At 36.2% G+C, this 21150-nt stretch overlaps 1 protein-coding gene across 6 annotated transcripts in view; it reads left to right on the top strand.

Annotated features, from left to right (window-relative positions):
- The window catches only part of SWT1 (SWT1 RNA endoribonuclease homolog), an 81143-nt gene that overhangs the window by 37611 nt on the left and 22382 nt on the right, over positions 1-21150 (top strand). For 5 of the 6 annotated variants that reach the window (XM_036272054.1, XM_036272055.1, XM_036272056.1 and 2 more), the window contains 3 exons: positions 2434-2582; positions 7967-8154; positions 10827-10958. In XM_036272054.1, the coding sequence (XP_036127947.1) occupies positions 2434-2582; positions 7967-8154; positions 10827-10958 (469 nt within the window). The remainder of the gene's footprint in view (positions 1-2433; positions 2583-7966; positions 8155-10826; positions 10959-21150) is intronic. The other variant, XR_004960864.1, reaches the window with a different exon arrangement.

Below are 21150 nucleotides of genomic sequence, written 5' to 3'. Positions count from 1 at the left end.
GTTGTTCTGTAGTTTAGTTGTAACTTGGATGTGGTTGTGGGAATACGCGATACTGCGTTTACCTACCCGCCATCTTGACCGGAAGTCCTAGAATTATTTAGATTCTTTTTCATTTCTCATTGTGTTTAATTACACAACTTTGATCACATTTCATGTACTAATTTTAAAAATAGTGTATCAAGGTTTCTATCTAAAACATGAATAAGGAATAGGAAACTTTTGGCTTTTGTGCACAGTGAATTTTAGAACCAGAAGAGACGATAGTCAACCGCTTAAGTTGATGGTTTTTTAAACCATGTTGTCCAGAACCTGAGGCTTCTTGAAGTGCCTCTGGAGTAGGTGGGCAGTGTTTTGTTCGTACATGCAGCCCAGAGATGGTAGGCAGCAGCTTTCATTGACTATAGTGAAAAAATGAAGAGACGGTGACTGTTTGTTCTGCTAAAAAATCGTTTTTGAAATCATTATGTGCATTATTGATCCTTTGTCTAGAAGAATCTGATGCTTAATGTGTGCTGACTTGTGAAGAATATTAAATAGAATTGTAAAAGTGCCTTCAGCTGTAAGATAATTTTGAATTAAGAATCACAGATTATGATTTTGTTTACTATCTTTAATAGTATCCATGCTGTTGAATTATACATATGTGTTTGCCTTCAGTATACCAGACAGGAATCCTTAGATCAGTTCTTAGAAAAGTGTGTGGAAAAGGACTAGTAGCTTCTTCTGACTTTGTTATCCATATTAACTTTGACTTAAGTAATGACTGTTCTTATATAAGCATTGAACTATTTCAGTCACATAGATTTTTTTTTATTATTATTTTTATTTTTATTTTTTTATCCTCACCCGAGGATATTTTTCCATTTTTTTGTTCAGGTAGAGTGGGAGGGAGAGAGAGGAACAGAGAGAGAGAGAGAGAAACATCGATGTGAAAGGAACACATCGAGTGGCTGCCACCCTCACGACCAACCAGGGCCGGGGACAAACTGCAACCGAGGTATGTGCCCTTAGTGGGAACCAAACCCGGGTCTCTCAGGACCGCAGGCTGACGCTCTAACCGCTGAGCCAAACCGGCCAGGGCTAGATATTTTTTTTTTTATGTTGTGTCTAGGTACTGACTTTATCACCATTATTTATTTCCCTTTTGCTCATAATCTTCGTAAATAATTTTTGTAAGACAGAAATAAAGTGATTAATTCAAGGATGTAAGTAAGCCCTAATGAACATAGCCTGCAGTGGAGAAGCACCCTTACAAAGTTGTGCTCAGTTTCTTCTCCTCAGGAGGTGGACTAGGGTCCTCCACTCTCCCTTCTGTCCTGTGTGGAGCATTTCTCATCTTTCTGTTCCCCAGGAATTTAAACTGGTCGTTGACTTTAAAAATAACTAAAAGTGTTTTGTAAGGAACTATACTATTTGTTTAATTAGTTATTAAAATTTATCTTTAATGTTCATTTGACCTTTCAGTATTTCATCAGCAAATACTTGCTGTATAAGTGATAGAGGAGAATTCTTTATTCTTTTAACTCATAGTGCCAGTGAAAACCCGTACTGGTGTTTTGGAATATAGCAGTTGTTGAAACTGAACAGTAAAATAAAACACATTGTAGCGTGGTTATTTTGAATGCCTTTGAAAATTGTTAGTAGCATTCTATCTTAATAATGGAAAAAATTCTTCTTATTTTGAGTTTTAGTGACACAAAGATACTGATTCATTGTTCATAACTTTTTAAATCTTTGAAATTATTGTCACCACCTCTCCTAATTGGTTTGATAATGTAATGTAATTTTAGTTCCTTGAGAGAAAAGTATACCTTCAAATTATTATTTGTAGATGAACTCACTTTGCTAATTTACGGGGGGGTTCTCTTAGCTTTTCTTGTCCCCAGCTTACTGTTACCCAAATTATTTATTTTTTTGCTAAATGTGTCATGCACAGAAAGAAGACAGGTCATTTTCAATAAATTTTGTATTACATTTTATGTAATGGAATTTGAAGGTAAATCACTATGTAATAACTAAGTTGAGTATGAGAAGTACCACATATTACTTATGTGCTTACCACCAAACTGTGTCTCTTCTGGTGCCTCCATAGTAATCTGTAGGTGAAACAATCTCAGTTTTGAAAATCTGTAGTTTAACTAATTTGTTTGGTGATTATCTCTCTTTTATGAAGAGTATGTTTTTGAATTGCCCATGTTTCAGGAACTCCTGGAATCTGAATACAGAATACGAGAACCTACTCCAAGACCTTTGTAATTGAGTCTGCTTAATTGTTGCTTTTTACACCAGACAGATAAATTAGGAATGGCTTGTAGGTGTAAATGTGTACTCTTCTTAAGTCTCATAATTAACACTATGTTGGTTTTCCAAAGACATTTTTTAGTTGTGTACCCATTCTTACATAGTTTTTCCTTCTTAATTTTCTGTTACCAGCAAACAGTGCAGTAGATTTTACAACAGTGAAATTCCTGCTCCAGGATTCTCAAAGCCTGTTACATGCTTTCAGTACAAGGTCAAATTATGATGGTGTTCTTCCACAGGCCTTTGCTCAAGTAAACAAACTACTCCAAACATTCACAGAGGTAAGACATCTTTGGAATGCCATTTAGAGTAGCTAATTACATACATTCTAAATGTATTTAGCAGACAACAATAGGTAAAGGATATTTAAATTCTAACTTATTCTAACATACTAAAGGCATTAAGTAAAATATTAAGTGAATTGAATATTGAATAAGCAGTTCTTTTTTTTTTTTATATTTCATTTATTTTTTTAACCTCACCCGAAGACATTTTTGCATTTATCTTCAGATACAGTGAGGGGGGGGGGTAGAGAGAGAGAGAAACATCAATGTGAGAGAGACACATTGACTGGCTGCCACCCACATGACCCAACTGGGGCCGGGGACAAACTGTAATCGAGGTACATGCCCTTAGCGAGAACCGAACCCAGGTCTCTCTGGTCCGCGGCCAACGCTCTCACCGCTGAGCCAAACCGGCCTGGGCGAGTAAGCAGTTCTTATTACAAGTTATAAAACACAATCTCTAATGGAAATAGTGTCACAGAAGTTGTTGGGATTTCGATTTTTTTATTTATTAGATAGAAGAAAGCTATGCACTTTTGTTTGAATACTCATTTCCCAGTGCTGTAGATCAGTGGACCACAACATGCATCAAAATACTTTGGAAATTTTTTAAAAAATATGTTTTTATTGATTTTTTTTTTTTTTAAGAGAAAGAGGAAAAGAGAAAGATACAGAAACATTGATGTGAGAGAGCAACTTCGATCAGCTGCCTCTTACATGCCCCCTACCGGGGATCGAGCCTGCTCCCCAGGCATAGGCCCTGACTGGAAATCGAACCAGGACCTCTTAGTCCATGGAACGACTCTCAGTCCACACTGAGCCACACCAGCTGGGCTATACTTTGGAAATTTTTTTAAACATGCAGGTGCCAAGCCCCTCGCAAACCTTATTGACTCAAATATCTGGGAGTGGCATTCAGAAATGTTCTTGTTTTACTTTTCATTCTGAAATAATTTCGAACTTACAAAAAAAGTTGCAAGAGTAGTACATAGAATTCCCATATATATTCTTTACCCAGACTCCCCAATTTTAACATTTTATCACATTTGCTTTATTGTTTTCCCTTGTTCTTACCTACCTGTCCATCGACTTGTCTTTCACATTTTTTTGTGAACTCTTGAGTATGTTGGCAGATGTGACTCCCTTTTACCCCTAAATACTTCTCTATATATTTCCTAAAGAAGAAGGATATCTTATGTAACTAGTAAAATTAATCAGGAAATTAATATTAAGTAATATGATTATCTAACCTGTAGATCTAATTTAGACTTTACCCGTTACCTGTCCCCCCCCCTTTTTTTTATCCTTACCTGAGGACATTTCTGCTTCTATCTTGAGATAGAGCGGGAGGGAGAGAAGGAGAAACTTCGATGTGAGAGACACATTGACTGGTTGCCACCCACACCCAACCTGGGGCCGGGAACAAACCGCAACTGAGGTACGTATGTGCCCTTAGCGGAAACCGAACCCAGGACTCTGGTCCATGGGCCAACGCTGTAACCACTGAGCCAAACTGGCCAGTGGCTACCTGCCCCAGTTTTAACAAGTCTTTTCATATTATTCTTATGCAGTCATCCTAGTCCTGGTGCTCTTTCACCCCTTTTAAATCAACTGTGTATGTTTTGTCCCTGGTAATAATCTATGTCTACAGTCTTCTGATTTTAAATCTAGAAAATTCTGGGAGGTTTATATGACAGAAATAGCTCAAAAAACTGTGTCACAATTACTAGATACATTTATTGATAATATATGTATATCATTCTCTTTTTTTCTCTGAGTTGTTGAATTTGCCAGTTTTCTCTCAGTGAATTTTCAGTCACATAATGAAAGGATTAGATGATGCTAAACTTAGTCACAGTTAGTAAGGAAAGAACTAACTTGCTTAAGAGACTATCCCATGGGGTAAAAGAAGCATATTTTTAAATAAATTAATAAGAAATACATGATAATTCTGGAAGAAAGAATTGATTTAAGGGATGAAATGATATTTTGGTTTAAGATGACCAAAACATTGGCAGTTGCATTTTTATGGCAAGCATGACTTCTATAATTATTAATAGGAAGGAATAGACTGGGAAGTTAGTGTGTTACAGCTTGAATATTGTACTTGAATTGTGTTGGGAAACAAATATTCTTTCTCAGCACAGAACTGACCCCTGAACCACATCTTTGGTGAAACAAACATAGTGAACAAGATGGAAAGTTCAGGATACCCATGGGCTTAGCAGTCTTTGATTTAAGATTATTGTGAATAAAAATTTAGGATTGATTGAGATAAAAATAATAATGAATGTCAAGTTTTAAGGTCCTTTCATTAATTAGAAATGTAGAGATGGGAAGTAGCATAAAAATTTAATGTTAAAATTTAGTGTCCTTTATCAGATAATGCTATGCCCATTATATGTTGCCCACTGAATATTTTAAAATATTGAATTGTTATTTAGTAAGTTATTTATTCCTGGATCCTGATTTTTTTCATTTGCCACATTAGCAAAAGGTTCATGAAGGTGAGTGGTGAAGAAGAAGAATCTCTGCCTCAGAACTGACAATACATTAATATTTGTAAAGCACGTAGTGCCTAGCACATAAGTGCTGCGTAATGTGTGGTAAAGAACTGCTGGCATACTTGTAGCACTGCTGTTTGAGAGCTGAGGACAAAATATTATATGGTGGTTACAAATTTATCTCAGAACAAAATACATTTTTCCATCCCTATGTATTTATTAAGTTCATCATTAATGAAAATAGGCAGAACAGGAAGAATAATTACTTTTTCTCTTCCTGCCCCAAAAGATAGAGAAGGGTAATACTTACTTACACAGTTGGAGAGAACTCATAACCCCGTTCATAGTCAGACTGCTGAAGGTCAAATCCTGTTAATGTCTCTTATCATCTGTGTGACCTTGCATGAGTTACCCAGAAAATACCTCAGTTATAAAATATGAATAATTATGGTATCTGTTTCATAAGGTAGTTGTGAAAAGTAAGTGAACTAGTAGATGAAAAGTTTTTAGAAAGTTCCAGTGCATAATAAATGCTCAGTAAATATTAACTTACTACTAATAGTATAATAGTATTGGAATTTTCTTTTTTTCAATTTGATAAGCATGAAACTGTCCTGGGCAGTTACACTTTTATCAGCAAGGAAATCTAGAGAGAGTAATTTTATATAAGTTCATGAATAAGTTATGATACAGCCAAGACCAACAATCTTGTTTTTTAAACTCATAGTTAAAATTTTTTTCTATTCTTTTAGCTTTTATTTTTACCTAAGTTGATATTTTTCTCCAAGATAATATTTTTATGAAAATCACTTGATTTTTTATTCTGCTTTAACATATGCTCAGATCTATTATTAAATACTTTCCATTGGCCATACAATTTCTTGTACTATCTCTTTCCGTCATCTACCAACCTTCTTAAAAAAAGAGCAATCTATAACCATTGTTTTCATCTCTTCCTTCACTTCTACCTCCACACTCTATTAGAATAATTCTGTTATCATTTGCTTTCTAATGATCACACCCACTCTTTTATCATTCTTTCTCCCTCTTCTTTCTCAGCATTCTTTCAGCACTTGATGTTGTCCACCCTTTCCTGAAACTGCTCTCTTGGCTTATATTGCTGTTGAATATTTCTGATTCTTCCCTTATCTTGTTGGTTTCTCTTTTTCTTTTTGCTTGTTTGCACCTTTCATCCTTCAGGGTTTTTGTTTTGTTTTGTTTTACCTTTTTTGCTATATTATTTTCTAAGAATCTTATCTACTTGTAATGCTTGACTCCTTTTCCCTTATCTACAACAGCCTTCATTTTTTGGCTTTACTAAAGGTGGTCATAAAATCCAGAAACATGGATAAACATACATTAGTTTATTGCTACTATATTATAATACACGGTATGTCAATGTGTTGTCCTTCATCAGCAATGCATAGTATTGTAATGTAATGTATTGTTTAAAATTGCAGCCCAGTCAGTGTGGCTCAGTGGATTGAGTGTTGTCCCATGGATTGAGAGGTCCCAGTTCGATTCCCAGTCAGGGCACATGTCCGGGCTTCTGACTCGATCCCCAGTAGGGGGCATGCAGGAGCCAGATGATTGATGTTCCTCACATTGATTTTTCTATCTCTCCCTTCCTCTCTCTTAAAAAAATCAATAAAAACATACTTTAAAAAATAATAATAATAAAATAAAATTGCAGTGAATGTGGCACATGAGACATTTCCATCAATGCCTGCACATGTTTCTGAGAGGTGTTAGTTGGAAGTATTTGTGTCCCACTTTCACTGAATAAAGCTGTCTTTACATTTCTTTAGAGAAGTAATCAAGGAGGTTCGAACTATTTAAAACACACTTGTAGACTTTATAGACACCCCAAATTTCTCTTATTTGTACCATCATTTTTCTAGGCATCTAGTTTTTAAAAAAATCTTAGGGTCCTTGAATCTAGTCTTTGACAAGTCTTTAAAAATATTTCTTGCATACTTTAAAAAATTTTTTTTTATTCTACTGCCTTTTCCTACCTAATTCAAGTTTTTAGAATTTCTCTCCTGGATTATTTCAGTAGCCTTCTAACCAATTTCTTCCTTTCTTTCTTTCTTTCTTTCTTTCTTTCTTTCTTTCTTTCTTTCTTTCTTTCTTTCTTTCTTTCAAGATTAGTTTATTGATTTTTAGACAAAGAGGAAGGGAGAAGAGAGAAACATCGATGTGAGAGCATAGCATCAATCAGCTGCCTCCTGCACATCCCCACCAGGGATTGAGCCCGCAACCCAAGCATGTGTTCTGACCGGGAATTGAACCAGCAACTTCTCAGTGCATGGGATGACACCTGACCAACTAAGCCACACCGGCCAGGGCCTAACCAGTTTCTTGCCTCCACTTTCTTCTGTTCCAGTTTGTCTTAGAGTGTAGTTCTGAATATATATTTTCTTGAGAACCCTTCAGTGGTTCACCATTGCCCATAGACTAAGGCTTATATTCTATCCTGTTTTTTGTTTGTTTTTTACAGCCCTTTGAATCTCATTTTTTTTACTGGATTATAAAGAGCTTGGAGGCTTGAGTATACCTATTTATCATTGTGTCCTTTCTCTAGTTCAATACCATATGTATAGAAGAGTTCAAACAGTATTTTGAAATTGATATAGCATGTTAGCTAAGAAAGGTCACTATAGTAAATAGATTGGAAATATTGTTTGATATAATGGAAAAGGAAACCTTTTTGTTTAGCTCTGATACTTCTCTGGGGATATTCTGTAAGGAATCAAGGACAGAGAATAGTCAGCACTTCCCAGAAAGCTAGAACATTTGGACGCCCTGTTGGCATTCCTTTTCTCTCACTTACTGGTGCAGGACTAGCTGCATTTCATGTAATATCTGTTTCCCCAGGTCAAGGCAAAACGTAATCAAAGTCCTTCAGAAAATACAGCAGGTAAAAAGCAAGAAGATACTTCTCCAATGAAGTCTGACAACCAAGAAATCACCATTTTCTCAGGCTCTCATCTTCCCCAACCCAACAAGCATCAAGAAATCTGGTCTGTCTTAGAGAGTGTTTGGATTACAATATATGAGAACAGGTACTAAATTTCTAAGAATTTTTGAATTTTAGGGTTTTCCATCATTAATGTTATTCATTGAATGATTAGTGTTTGGGTTGTGAGTTCAATGTACTAGGTTATCTTATTGAGGGTCTTTTGTCAAATTGGTACCTTAGAAACAGTGATGCTTAAATAGGGGTACATATCAGAATTACCTGGAGAGTTTAAAAAATATATATGCCTGGGATGTATCCATAGAAATTCTGATTCAGTAGAACTGAGGCGAAGCTGAGATAGTGCATAAAAATAAAAATAAAAAGTCTCTCTAGGTGGTTCAGAATGAAACCTTGGTGAGAAGCATTGCCTATATATGTGAAACTAAAGAACAGTCACCTAGATTGGCTGAACAAATTAGTGGTATACAAAGCTTTAAATTTTTAATAATTTAAGAAGTCCATTTGAGTTAGGGAAAATTCATGTAAGATTTTCTTTAGAAGGAAGATGCTTTTACTTCAAAGGAAGAAACTCTTTTATTGCTTTCACACACATACTATTGGATTGGTAAAATGAAAAGATAGAGGCCATTTGTGAGTAGTTCTTTAAATAGGCTGCCGCTAGAGTAACTTAAAAAATAATTTAAAGCCACTGATTTTAAACTAGGCCAACACTCCCTCTCATACTTTTCCATAAGCTCATAATATTGATATAATTATGTTGCCAGTCATACTATATGCTTTATAGTATGATTTTGCGTAAAGGGACCAGTATGACTGTTGTTTTGGATTAAGATCATCTATCTGTTGTAAATGTTTACAAGACCAGCAAAGTAAATATTAGCAGTCCATTTAAACATCTATTCTCTATTATTCATCTATTAGAATACTAGATTTGGGGCCCATTTTTAGTCTTTGACTATAATTAAATTGTCTTTTCAAAAGATTTTATAGTCTGTCATACTAAGAAATATCATCTATAATACCTAACATGTGAGCTAAAGAAAAGAATATTTAAAATTTTGCATTTTTGAAAGTGGGCAAAGGGGGAGAAAATGGGGACATCTGCAATAGTGTCAACAATAAAAATAAAGTACCTGAGTCACTGTAGAACTTTTCAACATATTTATGCTTGACTCTTGCATGTAGAGATGCTCATTTGAAGCTCTGGTAGGCCCCATGCATAATTACTGACCTGAAACTGCTTGGGCATTTAGCACATGGTAAATGCCATCCCTTGCCCTGCCTTCTCGTGATTTAGTAATCATTGGTGAGCTCATAGCAGGGTTTTGTGGCTCTTCTGTTTGTGAGGAATTTGAGCAAGTGTTAGATAGTTTTAATGATTAATACCTTATGGATATTAATAATGCTTATCTCTAGTGGTGGACTATGGGTATTACATATTTCATTCTTTCAGCGTTCCTGAATTTTTCATATTTTATATGATGACTAGGCTTTAAATGTATAAAAAATTTAAAATAAATGTGTTTTAAATAAAATAAGTTCATGGTTTTTATTTTATTTATTTATTTATTTATTTATCCTCACCTGAGGACATTTTTCCATTTTTTTGTTCAGATAGAGTGGGAGGGGGAGAGAGAGAACCATCTACGTGAAAGGGACACATCGAGTGGCTGCCACCCGCACGACCCAACCAGGGCCGGGGACAAATTGCAACCAAGGTACATACCCTTAGTGGGAACCGAACCGGGGGTCTCTCTGGACCGCAGGCTAACGCTCTAACCACTGAGCAAACCAGGCCAGGGCTATGGTTTTTATTTTTAAAATAATAAATGCACAAAACCAATTGTATTTCTATACATTAGTAATGAACAATCCAAAGAGAAAATAAAGAAAACAATTCTACTTACATTATAAAAAAGAATAAAATACTTAGGAATAAAATTAACCAAGAAGGTATAAGATTTTTACACTGAAAACTATAAAACATTTCTGAAAGAAATTCACAAATAAATGGAAAAATCCAGAGTTCATGGATTGGAAGACTTGTTAATAAGTAAGTTGGAGGACTCATACTTCAAAGCTACAGAATTTTAAAACAGTGTGCTACTAGCATAAATATCGATATGTAAATCAGTGTAATAGAATTGAAAGTATAGAAATAAACACATTTCTGGTCACTTGATTTCAACAAGGATACCAATACCATTCGATTGGTAAAGAATGGTATCTTTAACAAATAATGCCGGGACAACTCAATAGCTATATGCAAAATAGTGAAGTTGGACCCTGACCTAATGCTACATACAGAAATCAACTCAAAATGGATAGATGGCCTAAGTATAAGAGCTAGAACTATAAAACTTTTAGAAGAAAACAATTTAAACAGATCAGCTTTAAGAGATGTTATAAGCCCTGGCCAGTTTGGCTCAGCGGTTAGAGCGTCGGCCTGCGGTCCCGAGAGACCCGGGTTCGGTTCCCGCTAAGGGCACGTACCTCGGTTGCAGTTTGTCCCTGGCCCTGGTTGGTCGTGCGGGTGGCAGCCACTCGATGTGTCCCTTCATGTCGATGTTTCTTTCTCTCTCTCTTCCTCTCTCTCCCTCCCACTCTATCTGAACAAAAAATATCCTCGGGTGAGGATAAAAAAAAAAAAAGAGATGTTATAAATGTTATTTTGTACATTAGAAATGGAAATACGTGAATTACAGTAAATGTGCATGTGTACCTACGGGTATCTTTTCTTTTTCTCTGTTTCAGCACAGACGTGTTTCAAAGGTTGGCCTCAAATTCAGCTCAGACTTCCTCAAAAATACAGTCATTTGAAGAAGCATTTATATATCTTCAAAAGTTAATGGGAGCTGTGAAGAATATTCTTGAAGGAATTCAGAGGTAAATATGAATTAATTTTAAAGTTTTATTACTTTTCTCTCTTCTAGGCTTACCAGCTTTTTCAGAGTTACTGGTAGTGTTCCAGCAAGTTTTATAAACTAATATAGTATATATAGCTGGTGGGGCACAAGTAGGTTTGCAGTTGTGAGTATGTAAAACACAGCGTTTATTCTTGTGTTATGATGTCTTAATTATTGTATTGTTTTCCATAGACACAACTGTAAACCTACTTTTGCCCTACCCTGTATATATAACGACATACATAAAAAATATATAAAACAACATAGTCTCATGATGTTTTGAGACTTACACATATGTAATCGTTTTAAATATGTGTGTATAGAAAACATAGCGCGAGAAAGCTATAGTATGGACCAAGACCTTTATAGCATGAGGTCAATTGTTTTCTTTTGTGGCAGTAAAGGAGAATACTAAACTTAATCTTGCAATTTTGGGGGGATATACCAAAATTGCTTGACCTGAATTAGCTTGCTAACAGAAGGATACTGTTCTTTGTAAATTCACAAAACAAAAACAAAACTGATTTAAATATGTCCAAGTTTGAAAAACTTGGATTTTCAAAACAATAGTAGTTTGGAGTTTGTTTGTTTTTCTCTTTAAAGGTTTTTGGAAACTTTATTTCACTGTTAATGTGCAAAGCATTTGTACCTCTTTTTGGATCACAGTTGGCTAAAGGATGCTTACAATAAAAAATTACTAAAACTTTTTGCCCCCTTTAAATTACTAATGAATTGAATATGTGGCAGATCCCAGGGCAAGTTAAATATCATCTCTAAGTGCAAATAGTCCCTTTCTTATTTTAAGCAATGTTAAATAAGAGTAGCTCTCTGAGGGAGATGTATTCAATTCTGATTTTGCTATGTAAAAGCTATTGCACATTCTAGGTTGCATAAAAGCCATGCTTGACACCACCTTTTCTGCAGATAGTAGGGATATCAATCTGTATTCAGTTTCTCAACAAATTATTGAGCACCAGCTATGCTTGGCATCATACTAGGTTCTGGGGAAACAAAGATAAATAAAATGCAATCTCTTACTCCAACGAGCTTGTAGAAATAGTACAAACAATCATATTAAAACAAATAATTGCAATAAAGAGTTATTAATACTTTAACAGGGACATATGCAGGGAAGAAGGGTTTGGCAAAAGATGAGGCTAGATCGAGGTTGGAAGGGAATGTCTTGTAGGCTCCTCAAAGCGGTTTCCACTTTATCCTGTAGGCTGCTATTTCACACATTCAAGGCCATTAATTATGTGCCTTGACAGAAGTGTTTCTGGCTCAAAAAGCTGTGGAAATATTGCATACTATACTACCCTCTTGGATATTTGTTAACATATTAATTGGTTTTATAAACCTTTTCTATACAAACCTTTTTAATTTTAGGAGTTTTAAACACATTGATGCTTGGGTTCCCTACCCCAGAGATTCTGATGTAATTGGTCTGAGGGTATACCTGACTACTATCAGAATTTTAAAAATTTATCCAGGCAATTCTAATGTGTAGGCAAGATTGAGAACCACTAACCAATATGCTTAACCAGTGGTTCTCAAAGTGTGGTCACAGAACGGGCATCACCATCACCACCTGGAACTTGTTCAAAATATAACTCTGAAACTCTACAAGACCTACTGAGTCAGAAGCTCTGAGGCTGGGGTCCAGTGGTCTGTGTCCTCCAGGTAGTTCTGTGCACTCAGAGACCTAGCACTGCTGGCCTAAGTGGTGCTCAGCCCTGGTGGTCGATTATAATCATTGGAAGCTTTAAAAAAGGAACAGTGTTGCCCTGGCCGGTTTGGCTCAGCTGTTGGAGCATTGGCCTGTGGACCAGAAAGTCCCGGGTTCGGTTCCCGCTAGGGGCATGTACCAAAAAAAAAAAAAAAAAAAAGGAACAATGGCAAAGCCCTACCCTAAGCCTGTTAAATCTGACTCTCTGGGAGTGAGACCTGAGCATAAGCGTTTTTTACAAATTCCCCAGGTGATTTTCATGGGGAGCCAGGGTTGAGAAGGTATAGTATGCACTCCCTATGTAGCTCTATCTAAAGAATTAATACTTGGATTTTAAGGCTCATAACGGTGTTCTTATTCTTTCCTTTAAGGACACATACCTCCAGAAATAAGAAAATACTAGTGGCTCTGCTGCTTTTTAACATGTGACGTGGGGTAAATTGGTATAAGCCTCAGTCTTTATCTATAAAAAGGTATAATGATGCCTTTACAGAGTTTTTCAGAAAGTTGTTGTCCTTTGAAGTCAGATGTTGCTATAACTAACCAAACCAGTGATTCTCCACTTATTTGTTGGGGAACTTGTTAAAAACGCAGAATTCTGGATCTTACCCCAGACTTACTGAAATCACAGTATCTGTAGATATTTCGTAAAGGAAGGAAGTTGTATTTTTAACAAGCTATCCAGGGGATTTATGTGCAGGTGGTGGGAGACCACACCTTAAAGAAACTAATCCAATCTCCTAGAGTAAGTATAGTAGATCCTCTCTAACTACCAGTAGAGGGCATTATTAATAAAAAGTTTGCTAATTTCACTATTCATTAGTCAATAGGAAACTACTAAAATTGCAATTTTCCCTCGTTTAGACAAGTCACAATTAATAGAAGTTAATAATTACATTATTTTGTTAACTGTATATGTGGTCTTAAATTTTTTAAAGAAAGAGTCATGTCAAGTCAAAATGAGTTCTGTTAAAAATTATTTTTGGCTGACTATGGGGTGATTTTTAAGTTTTTAAACATTGAAAAAATACACTCAGCTTTGTAGTGATTGCAAACTCATTAGCATTTTTATGCTTGTTAAAATGGAATAGTTTTGTTTGGTTTGAGGATATAGGTTTGGTGAATATATGTCAACTCCATTTCTTTTTATCACAGCAAGTCATATATGTTGCTACATTGAGAATCAATAATAAGGTGACCTGTTAACCAAGTCCTTCAATTAAAGGAGTGAGTGAAAATGTTATTTGTTAAACTAAGAGCTTGGGCTTTTAGTTCCAAATTTATCCCTTCATAGCTAACTTTGGGCATGTCATCTACACTCTCAAAGCCGCAATTTCTTTCCTTATTAAATGTGAATCCTTATGCCTTCTGCAGAGGAATAAATGAGATGATGTATGTGAAAATACTTCTTAAACTGTAATAGATTTACAAATGTTAGTCTTCACTTTCTCCTTAATGGATATGTCAAATTTGAAATGTATAAAATCTGTATTTCAATTTTAGTAAGGCTCTAAACACAGTTGTGGCAAGTTAAGATTGCACTTGTCCATATAGTTACACACTTGGGAGCAGAATACTGAATTTTGCAAAACTTAAAAAGGGGTGGGGATATTGCTGATAGCTATTCTTCCTGCACACTTTCTTCTTGACCGGGAGAGGGAATTTAACTTATTTGCTATTGATTTAGTAATTGCTTCTCTCTTTTTCATCTTTCCTTTTATGTGTATAATTTGAGCACTTTTTGTTGATGGTTTCTTTATATAAACACTGTAGAACTAGAGTCAGTACTCTTTCCATGTAAACAAAAGTATTTTAAGATTTTTTTTTTAGGTCATTACTACCTAGATTCATTTTGTACTTTAGTAAACTTGTATCTAGATCAGGGTAATTTCAAGATCACAAAAACCTTTTGCTTAGTGTATAAAGATTATAAAGGTTTCACTGAAGAGTCTTGTGGCAAATTCTAAAAATATGAAAAGTTTGACTTGCACATTAATTAAAAAACATTAAAAATCTGTGTGTATTATGTGCTTACACTGGCATCTCTACAAAATTAACTAAACAGTTAATGTAATCCAACTCTGAGGCATACTATGAACGTATGCAGCTTTAACTTGAAAGCTTATACTCAAAACAATGAGAGTATTATATGTTTTTGTGTCAGTGAAGTAGATGATGAGCTGCCTGGTTTAGGAGAGGTGACCTGTGTTGGACATGATCAGATTCTGCATGGGCATTGATGCCTGATCATAGGATATGATTTTGGAAAATGAGACTTCTGCTTGGATTTAGGAAAGAAAGATGATTAGTTTTTATCATCTTCAAATGCTTTAATAGTCTTCAAAACTATAGTAAACTTTGTTACACTGCTGTGGCTTTGGTTTGAAACACTTTATAGAGCTGTTTTGTGAAACATTATATACCATGCAGTTTGGAATTTTGTGTGTGTTTGTCATTACATATATTTTGCTTTTTAAGCCTCTAAAAATGAATTTTCTTATTACTCTCTTATCCCATCTTAACATGGGAACAAAACTGGTGTAATCATACATGATTTCTGGGAAAAGGAAATCACAGCAGCTTTTCAGACTCACTAATGATTTAGCTGCTTCAAAGCATGTGACATTTGCATTGGAGAGAATATTTTATTAACTTAATATATAAATTCCCTGCTATTAAGTCTTATGTTAAGAAATGATAAAACCACCAAAAACTAAGTTCTTTGGTGAAGCAGATGGGATAAATGACTGAGTAAATCAGTGAGGTTAAACATCAGTAAAATAAATGAAACGGGGTCAGGAGGAGGATCAATTAAAGGTGTGGAATAAGGGCTACCATAATAATTTTAACTGACACAGTAAGTATATAGTAAATATGTAGGATAAAGCCAGTTGATCAGTTTAATTCCTTCCTAAGTTGTACAAAGGGTATAAAGTTAGAGTGTACCGTAGACTCTAGGATTGGTCTCATCTATTTGGAGAAACATCCTCTTGTACCTCTAAAGAACTTTTAACACCATGATAGGCCAGTCATCCGCCCATAGTGAAAAGTGATGCAAACACCGTCCTCAAGGCTGTGTTTCAGTAATACAGAAGCTTGAGTCCAGCTCAGAACAGTGCTGTCCTAGATCATGCTGTATATTGGTATTTTCCCCTTAGAATATGTAGATCCAAGAAACCACTCTTGGTATTTCAATCAGAAAATTTAATGTATAGTGTAAATATTTAATTTCAGTGCTGTTGGAAGGACTGGAGGAGCAAAAAAGAAGCGAGTTTTTGTTTTGTTTTGTTTTTTGTTTTAATCCTCACCTAAGGACATTTTTGCATTTATCTTCAGATAGAGTAGGAGGGAGCGAGAGAGGAAGAGAGAGAAACATTGATGTGAGAGAGACATATTGAGTGGTTGCCACCCACGTGACCCCACGACCCCAATCAGGGCCTGGGACAAACTGCAACCAAGGTACATGACTTGAGCGGAAACCGAACCTGGGTTTGCGGGCCGACACTCTAACTGCTGAGCCAAACCGCCTAGGGCAAGAAGAGTTTTTCATGCATTTTGAAACTTTCTGTATCTTGGGACCCTCTGTGTCATACAGCACAACACATAATTCTATAATTACTTTTTAAAAGTCAACAATTCTTCCAGATTGCTTGGAAATAGTTATAAACAATTTAAAAAAGTGGATGTGATCCTATAAAATATTTCATGTCTAGAATTAGGGGCATTTTTCAGTGTGTTCCATTCAGTTAAGCTGTAATGGTTATTCTTCCTTTACATAGTGAAGCTTAGGGCCTAATGTACAAGGAACCATCTGTCCTCAAAACAAAATTCAGTTTATTTTCAGTACCATTAATTACGAATTGATTTCCCCCTAAATGTGTACATTTTCAGAGAAGTTGCAGAGGTATAATTTATTATAATGTGAGCCAACATATTTTTCATACCCATGCATTTTTAACTTTTTATTGGAAGTCATTTTAAATAGAATTTCATGTTCAGAAATGTAATTGCCAAGTTCAACTAAACGATAGTAGGACATTATAGATGGAAATTTCACTAAAAAGCTAATGAATATAGATTCAGGGGGGCCCTGGCCGGTTTGGCTCAGCGGTTAGAGTGTTGCCCTGTGGTCTGGAGAGACCCCGGGTTCGGTTTCTGCTAAGGGCGCGTGCCTCCGTTGCACTTTGTCCCCGGCCCTGGTTGGGTCGTGTGGGTGGCGACCGCTCGATGTGTCCCTTTCACGTCGATGTTTCTCTCTCTCTCTCTCTCCCTCTCCCTCCCACTCTATCTGAACAAAATATCAGAGAATGTCCTCGGGTGAGGATTAAAAAAAAATATATATATATATATAGATTCAGGGGGAGGGAACATAAAACCTACTGACAGCAGGAGGAATGTCAATATTACACTGTAAGAAGAACAGGTGGCATGAGAGAGCTTGTGTAGCCATTTTGGAAAATACAATGTAACAGAGTCTACTTTCTGGCCACAATAGTTTACACCCCTTCTACTAGCAAAACATGTCCATACCCTTCTTCCCAAGACTCCCAGTCTTAACCCATTATGGCATTAGCTTAACATACCTACTCTGCACCTTCACATTAAAAAGGTCAGGGAGGGGGTAAGAGGCACAGAGGATCTCAAGCAAATCTAAAATCCAGCCTAGCACATGTCACCACTTCCTTGATTAGGGCCCAGTCCTGCTGCCTGGGAATTACTTGCAGCTGCTCTTGACTCTGCTCTCTGGGTTCTTAATTTTGGCATCTGAACTTTTGCCGTAAGAAAAGCAAGCTGCTGCCCAGGAGCTTTCTCAGCCTGTTCTGCCTGTGAAAGGTAGGGAGTCCAAAGACCTCTTTCCATTTGATATTATCTCTATCCTGTTTAGTTCAAGTGGGGGTACTTTTTTTTTTTTACCAGACCACACTGCTAAAAATCTGTTTTCTATCAATCTTATTGGGGTTCACTCCATTAGACAAAAATCACAACCACACTTCCTTTTATAATTTTTTGTTTTTATTTAATCCTCACCCGAGGATATTTTTCTATTTATCGTCATATAGAGTGGGAGGAAGGGAGAGAGAGAAACATCAATGTGAGAGAGACACATTGACTGGTTGCCTCCGGCACAACCCTACCAGGGCCGGGGACAAGTTGAAACCGAGGTACATGCCCTTGACCGGAATTGAACCCTGGACTCATTGGTCTGCAGGCCGACACTTACCACTGAGCAAAACCAGACAGGGCCACAACTTTCTTTTAAATAAACCCTTCTCTATCTTGGGTTCCCTGTGAAATTGCTATGGGCAATGCCTTTAACATTTTTGGAAGTCTTGTTGTTTAATAGAGAGATTTGTACTCTTAAGTCCCTTAATAAAGGGCCTTTTTTGTTTCTGAAAAATTCTTCAAGTTACCTTCTTAGATCTTTCTGAGGTCTCAACAAAAAAGTCTTATAGTAATGCTATTATTGTCTTTACCTTTAAACCATGTTTTCCTGCCATACCTGTAAACATAAATATTGAATAGTACTTAAACTTCTAGCCAAAGATAAATGTAATTGTTACTTTCAGGAACTTTTGATATACTAATGCTTTTGCAAAAAGTTTTCTAGGCTTATTACTAGATGTATTACTCTCACTACCACGTCCCTATATGGTCTCCTTTTGTGATTTCATCTGCTCCAGTCTCTTTGTCAACATTACTTTCAGTCTTACCTCTCTCATGGTTCAGTGGTGTATTTTCAGCTCAGACTCTTAAGTGTCTTAAACTAAACTCATCATTTAAACTGGTGTCACCTGATTCCTTTCTGTTTCCTTCTATTTTTTTAAGGGACAAGATTCTCTGTCCATTAGATCGAAGGCTTGCTGATTTTTGTCTATTTGACCAGTTCTGTGGTTGATGTTAAAATTTCCAACTGTAATTGTGAGCTTGTCAGTTTTTTTGTAATACAGTCAGCATTTGCTTTATATATTTTGAAGTTATGGCATAGCTTCCTGGTGAATTGGTCCTTTTTACTGCTAATAGCACTTTTTACCCTCAAGTTTATTTTGTAATGTGTTAGTACTGCTAGCTGAGTTTTTTGTCATTATTTTAAAAACTCATATTTTCTAAAGCTAAGAACTGATTCAAGACTTAAATATTATTATGAACGACTATAACATCACTACTGAGGATAGTATCATTTATTCAGCATCTTCTCAGTGCCAGGGACTGAACAAATGCTGTCTCCTTTAATATCTATAACTATTAGAAATTACAGATTAGGAAACAAATACAAAAAGGTTAAATAACCTACTTAGGTAACAGAGTTAATAAACGGATGGAGCTGGGATTCAACTTCAGATCATTCTGACCCACATAGCTCTGGTTGTTCCCATTTTAATATAGTGACATGCCCGGATAATACTATTAAATTGGGTTTCGCTGATGATGAATTTAAATTGTATTACTGATACACCAACAATGAGGAAACACTAGAAATGTTATGGGAAAGAAATGAGCCTAGGATATGTCATTTAAAATGATTTAAAAAAAATTAAATTAAACCATTTAAATAAATTTAAACAAAATAAATTGTTATTTTATGTTCCTGTTCTTCCTTCTGAGACAAATAATTTTGCAAGCTGATTATACTAATTAGATGTAAGTATTAAATATAGGAATTTTAAGTAGTTTGCACAAAATTAATAATTAACAATTAAAATTTGATCTATTCAGAATAATGGAAATCTTTTTTTTTTTAATCCTCACCCGAGGACATTTTTGCATTTATCTTCAGATAGAATGGGAGGGAGAGAAGGAGGAAGAGAGAGAGAGAAACATCGATGTGAGAGAGACACATCGACTGGTTGCCACCCACATGACCACAACTGGGGCAAATTGCAACCGAGGTACATGCCCTTAGTGGGAACCGAACCCGGGTCTTTCTGGTTCGCCGGTCTACGCTCTAACTGCTGAGCCAACCGGCCAAGGGGGAAATCTTTATTAAAAGTTGTTGGTGGGAACAAAGAGTTTATAGGTGAATTTAATTATGAAAACATTTTTTTCTATAGGAGGAAAATATTTTGAAAGAGGAAAAGATTATGTGGCTTACATGTGTGCTAGCCTTAAACATAGATACATTTTGAGAGAGCAAAGCAGCCCTCTCTTGTTGCTTCTGTCCTAAGCCTGCCTTGTTTCACTGTCCCCAGCTTTAATAAATGTACTCTCAAAATCGAAAATAAAACAAAACAAAATTTGGGACTGATAGGTATCACTGATTTCACCAAATTAACTAGAGAAAACATGATTTTAATTTTACTTATAATAAATGACCAAGCCACCCTGGCCGGTTTGGCTCAGCGGTTAGAGCATCGTCCTGTGGTCCGGAGAGACCCGGGTTCGGTTCCCGCTAAGAGCACGTACCTCGGTTGCAGTTTGTCCCCGGCCCTGGTTGGCCGTGCAGGTGGCAGCCACTCGATGTGTCTCTTTCACGTCGATGTTTCTCTCTCTCTCTCTCTTCCTCTCTCTCCCTCCCACTCTATCTGTGCAAAAAATGGAAAAATGTCCTCGGGTGAGGATAAAAAAAATAAATAAATAAATAAAAATAAATAAATAAATGACCAAGCCCTGGCCGGTTTGGCTCAGCGGTTAGAGCGTTGGCCTGCGGTCCAGAGAGACCTGGGTTCGGTTCCTGCTAAGGGCATGTACCTCGGTTGCAGTTTGTCCCTGGCCCTGGTTGGGTCGTGCGGGTGGCAGCCACTTGATGTGTCCCTTTCATGTCGATGTTTCTCTCTCTCTCTTTCTCCGCTCTATCTGAACAAAAAGTAAAAAAATGTCCTCAGGTGAGGATAAAAAAAAAATGACCAAAAAAAAAAAAAAGATACTCTTAAGATCCCAGATTCCCCCCCGTGAGTGTTTCCTCATGTAATTTTTTCCAATTTTTTTATTGTGATAAAATACACATAACATAAAATTTATCTTTACCATTTATAAGTGTACTTAAAAATGTTTTAATGTGGGATTAAGTACATTCATAATGTGCAACCACCAACACCAAACATCTCCATAACTCTTTTCATTTTGTATAGCTGAAACTCTATTTTCATTAAACAGTAACTCCTCATTTCTCCCTCTCCCCGACCCCTGGCAGCCAACAATCTGCTGTCTCTAATTTGAACTACTCTAGGTATATTCACAAAAGAATTGAAAGTGTCTGAAAGAGATACATGTCTGCGCGCGTTCACAGCAGCATTATTTGCAATAGGTAAACCGTAGATGCGACCCAAGTGGCCACCCATGGATAGATAAGCAAAATTGGTATATACGTACCATGGAATATTATTCAGCATTCAAAAACAAGGACATTCTGACACATGCTACAACATGGATGAACCTTGAGGACATTATGCTGAGTGAAATAAGCTGTGTAATTACTTTTTTTTAAGCTCACTTTTTTTCCACTCTCAAA

This window comes from Molossus molossus, unplaced genomic scaffold (genome assembly GCF_014108415.1).
Source record: "Molossus molossus isolate mMolMol1 unplaced genomic scaffold, mMolMol1.p scaffold_m16_p_20, whole genome shotgun sequence".
Taxonomy (NCBI): Eukaryota; Metazoa; Chordata; class Mammalia; order Chiroptera; family Molossidae; genus Molossus; species Molossus molossus.
Note: the sequence above shows the minus strand (reverse complement) of the source record. Positions and strands in the feature narration are given on the sequence as shown.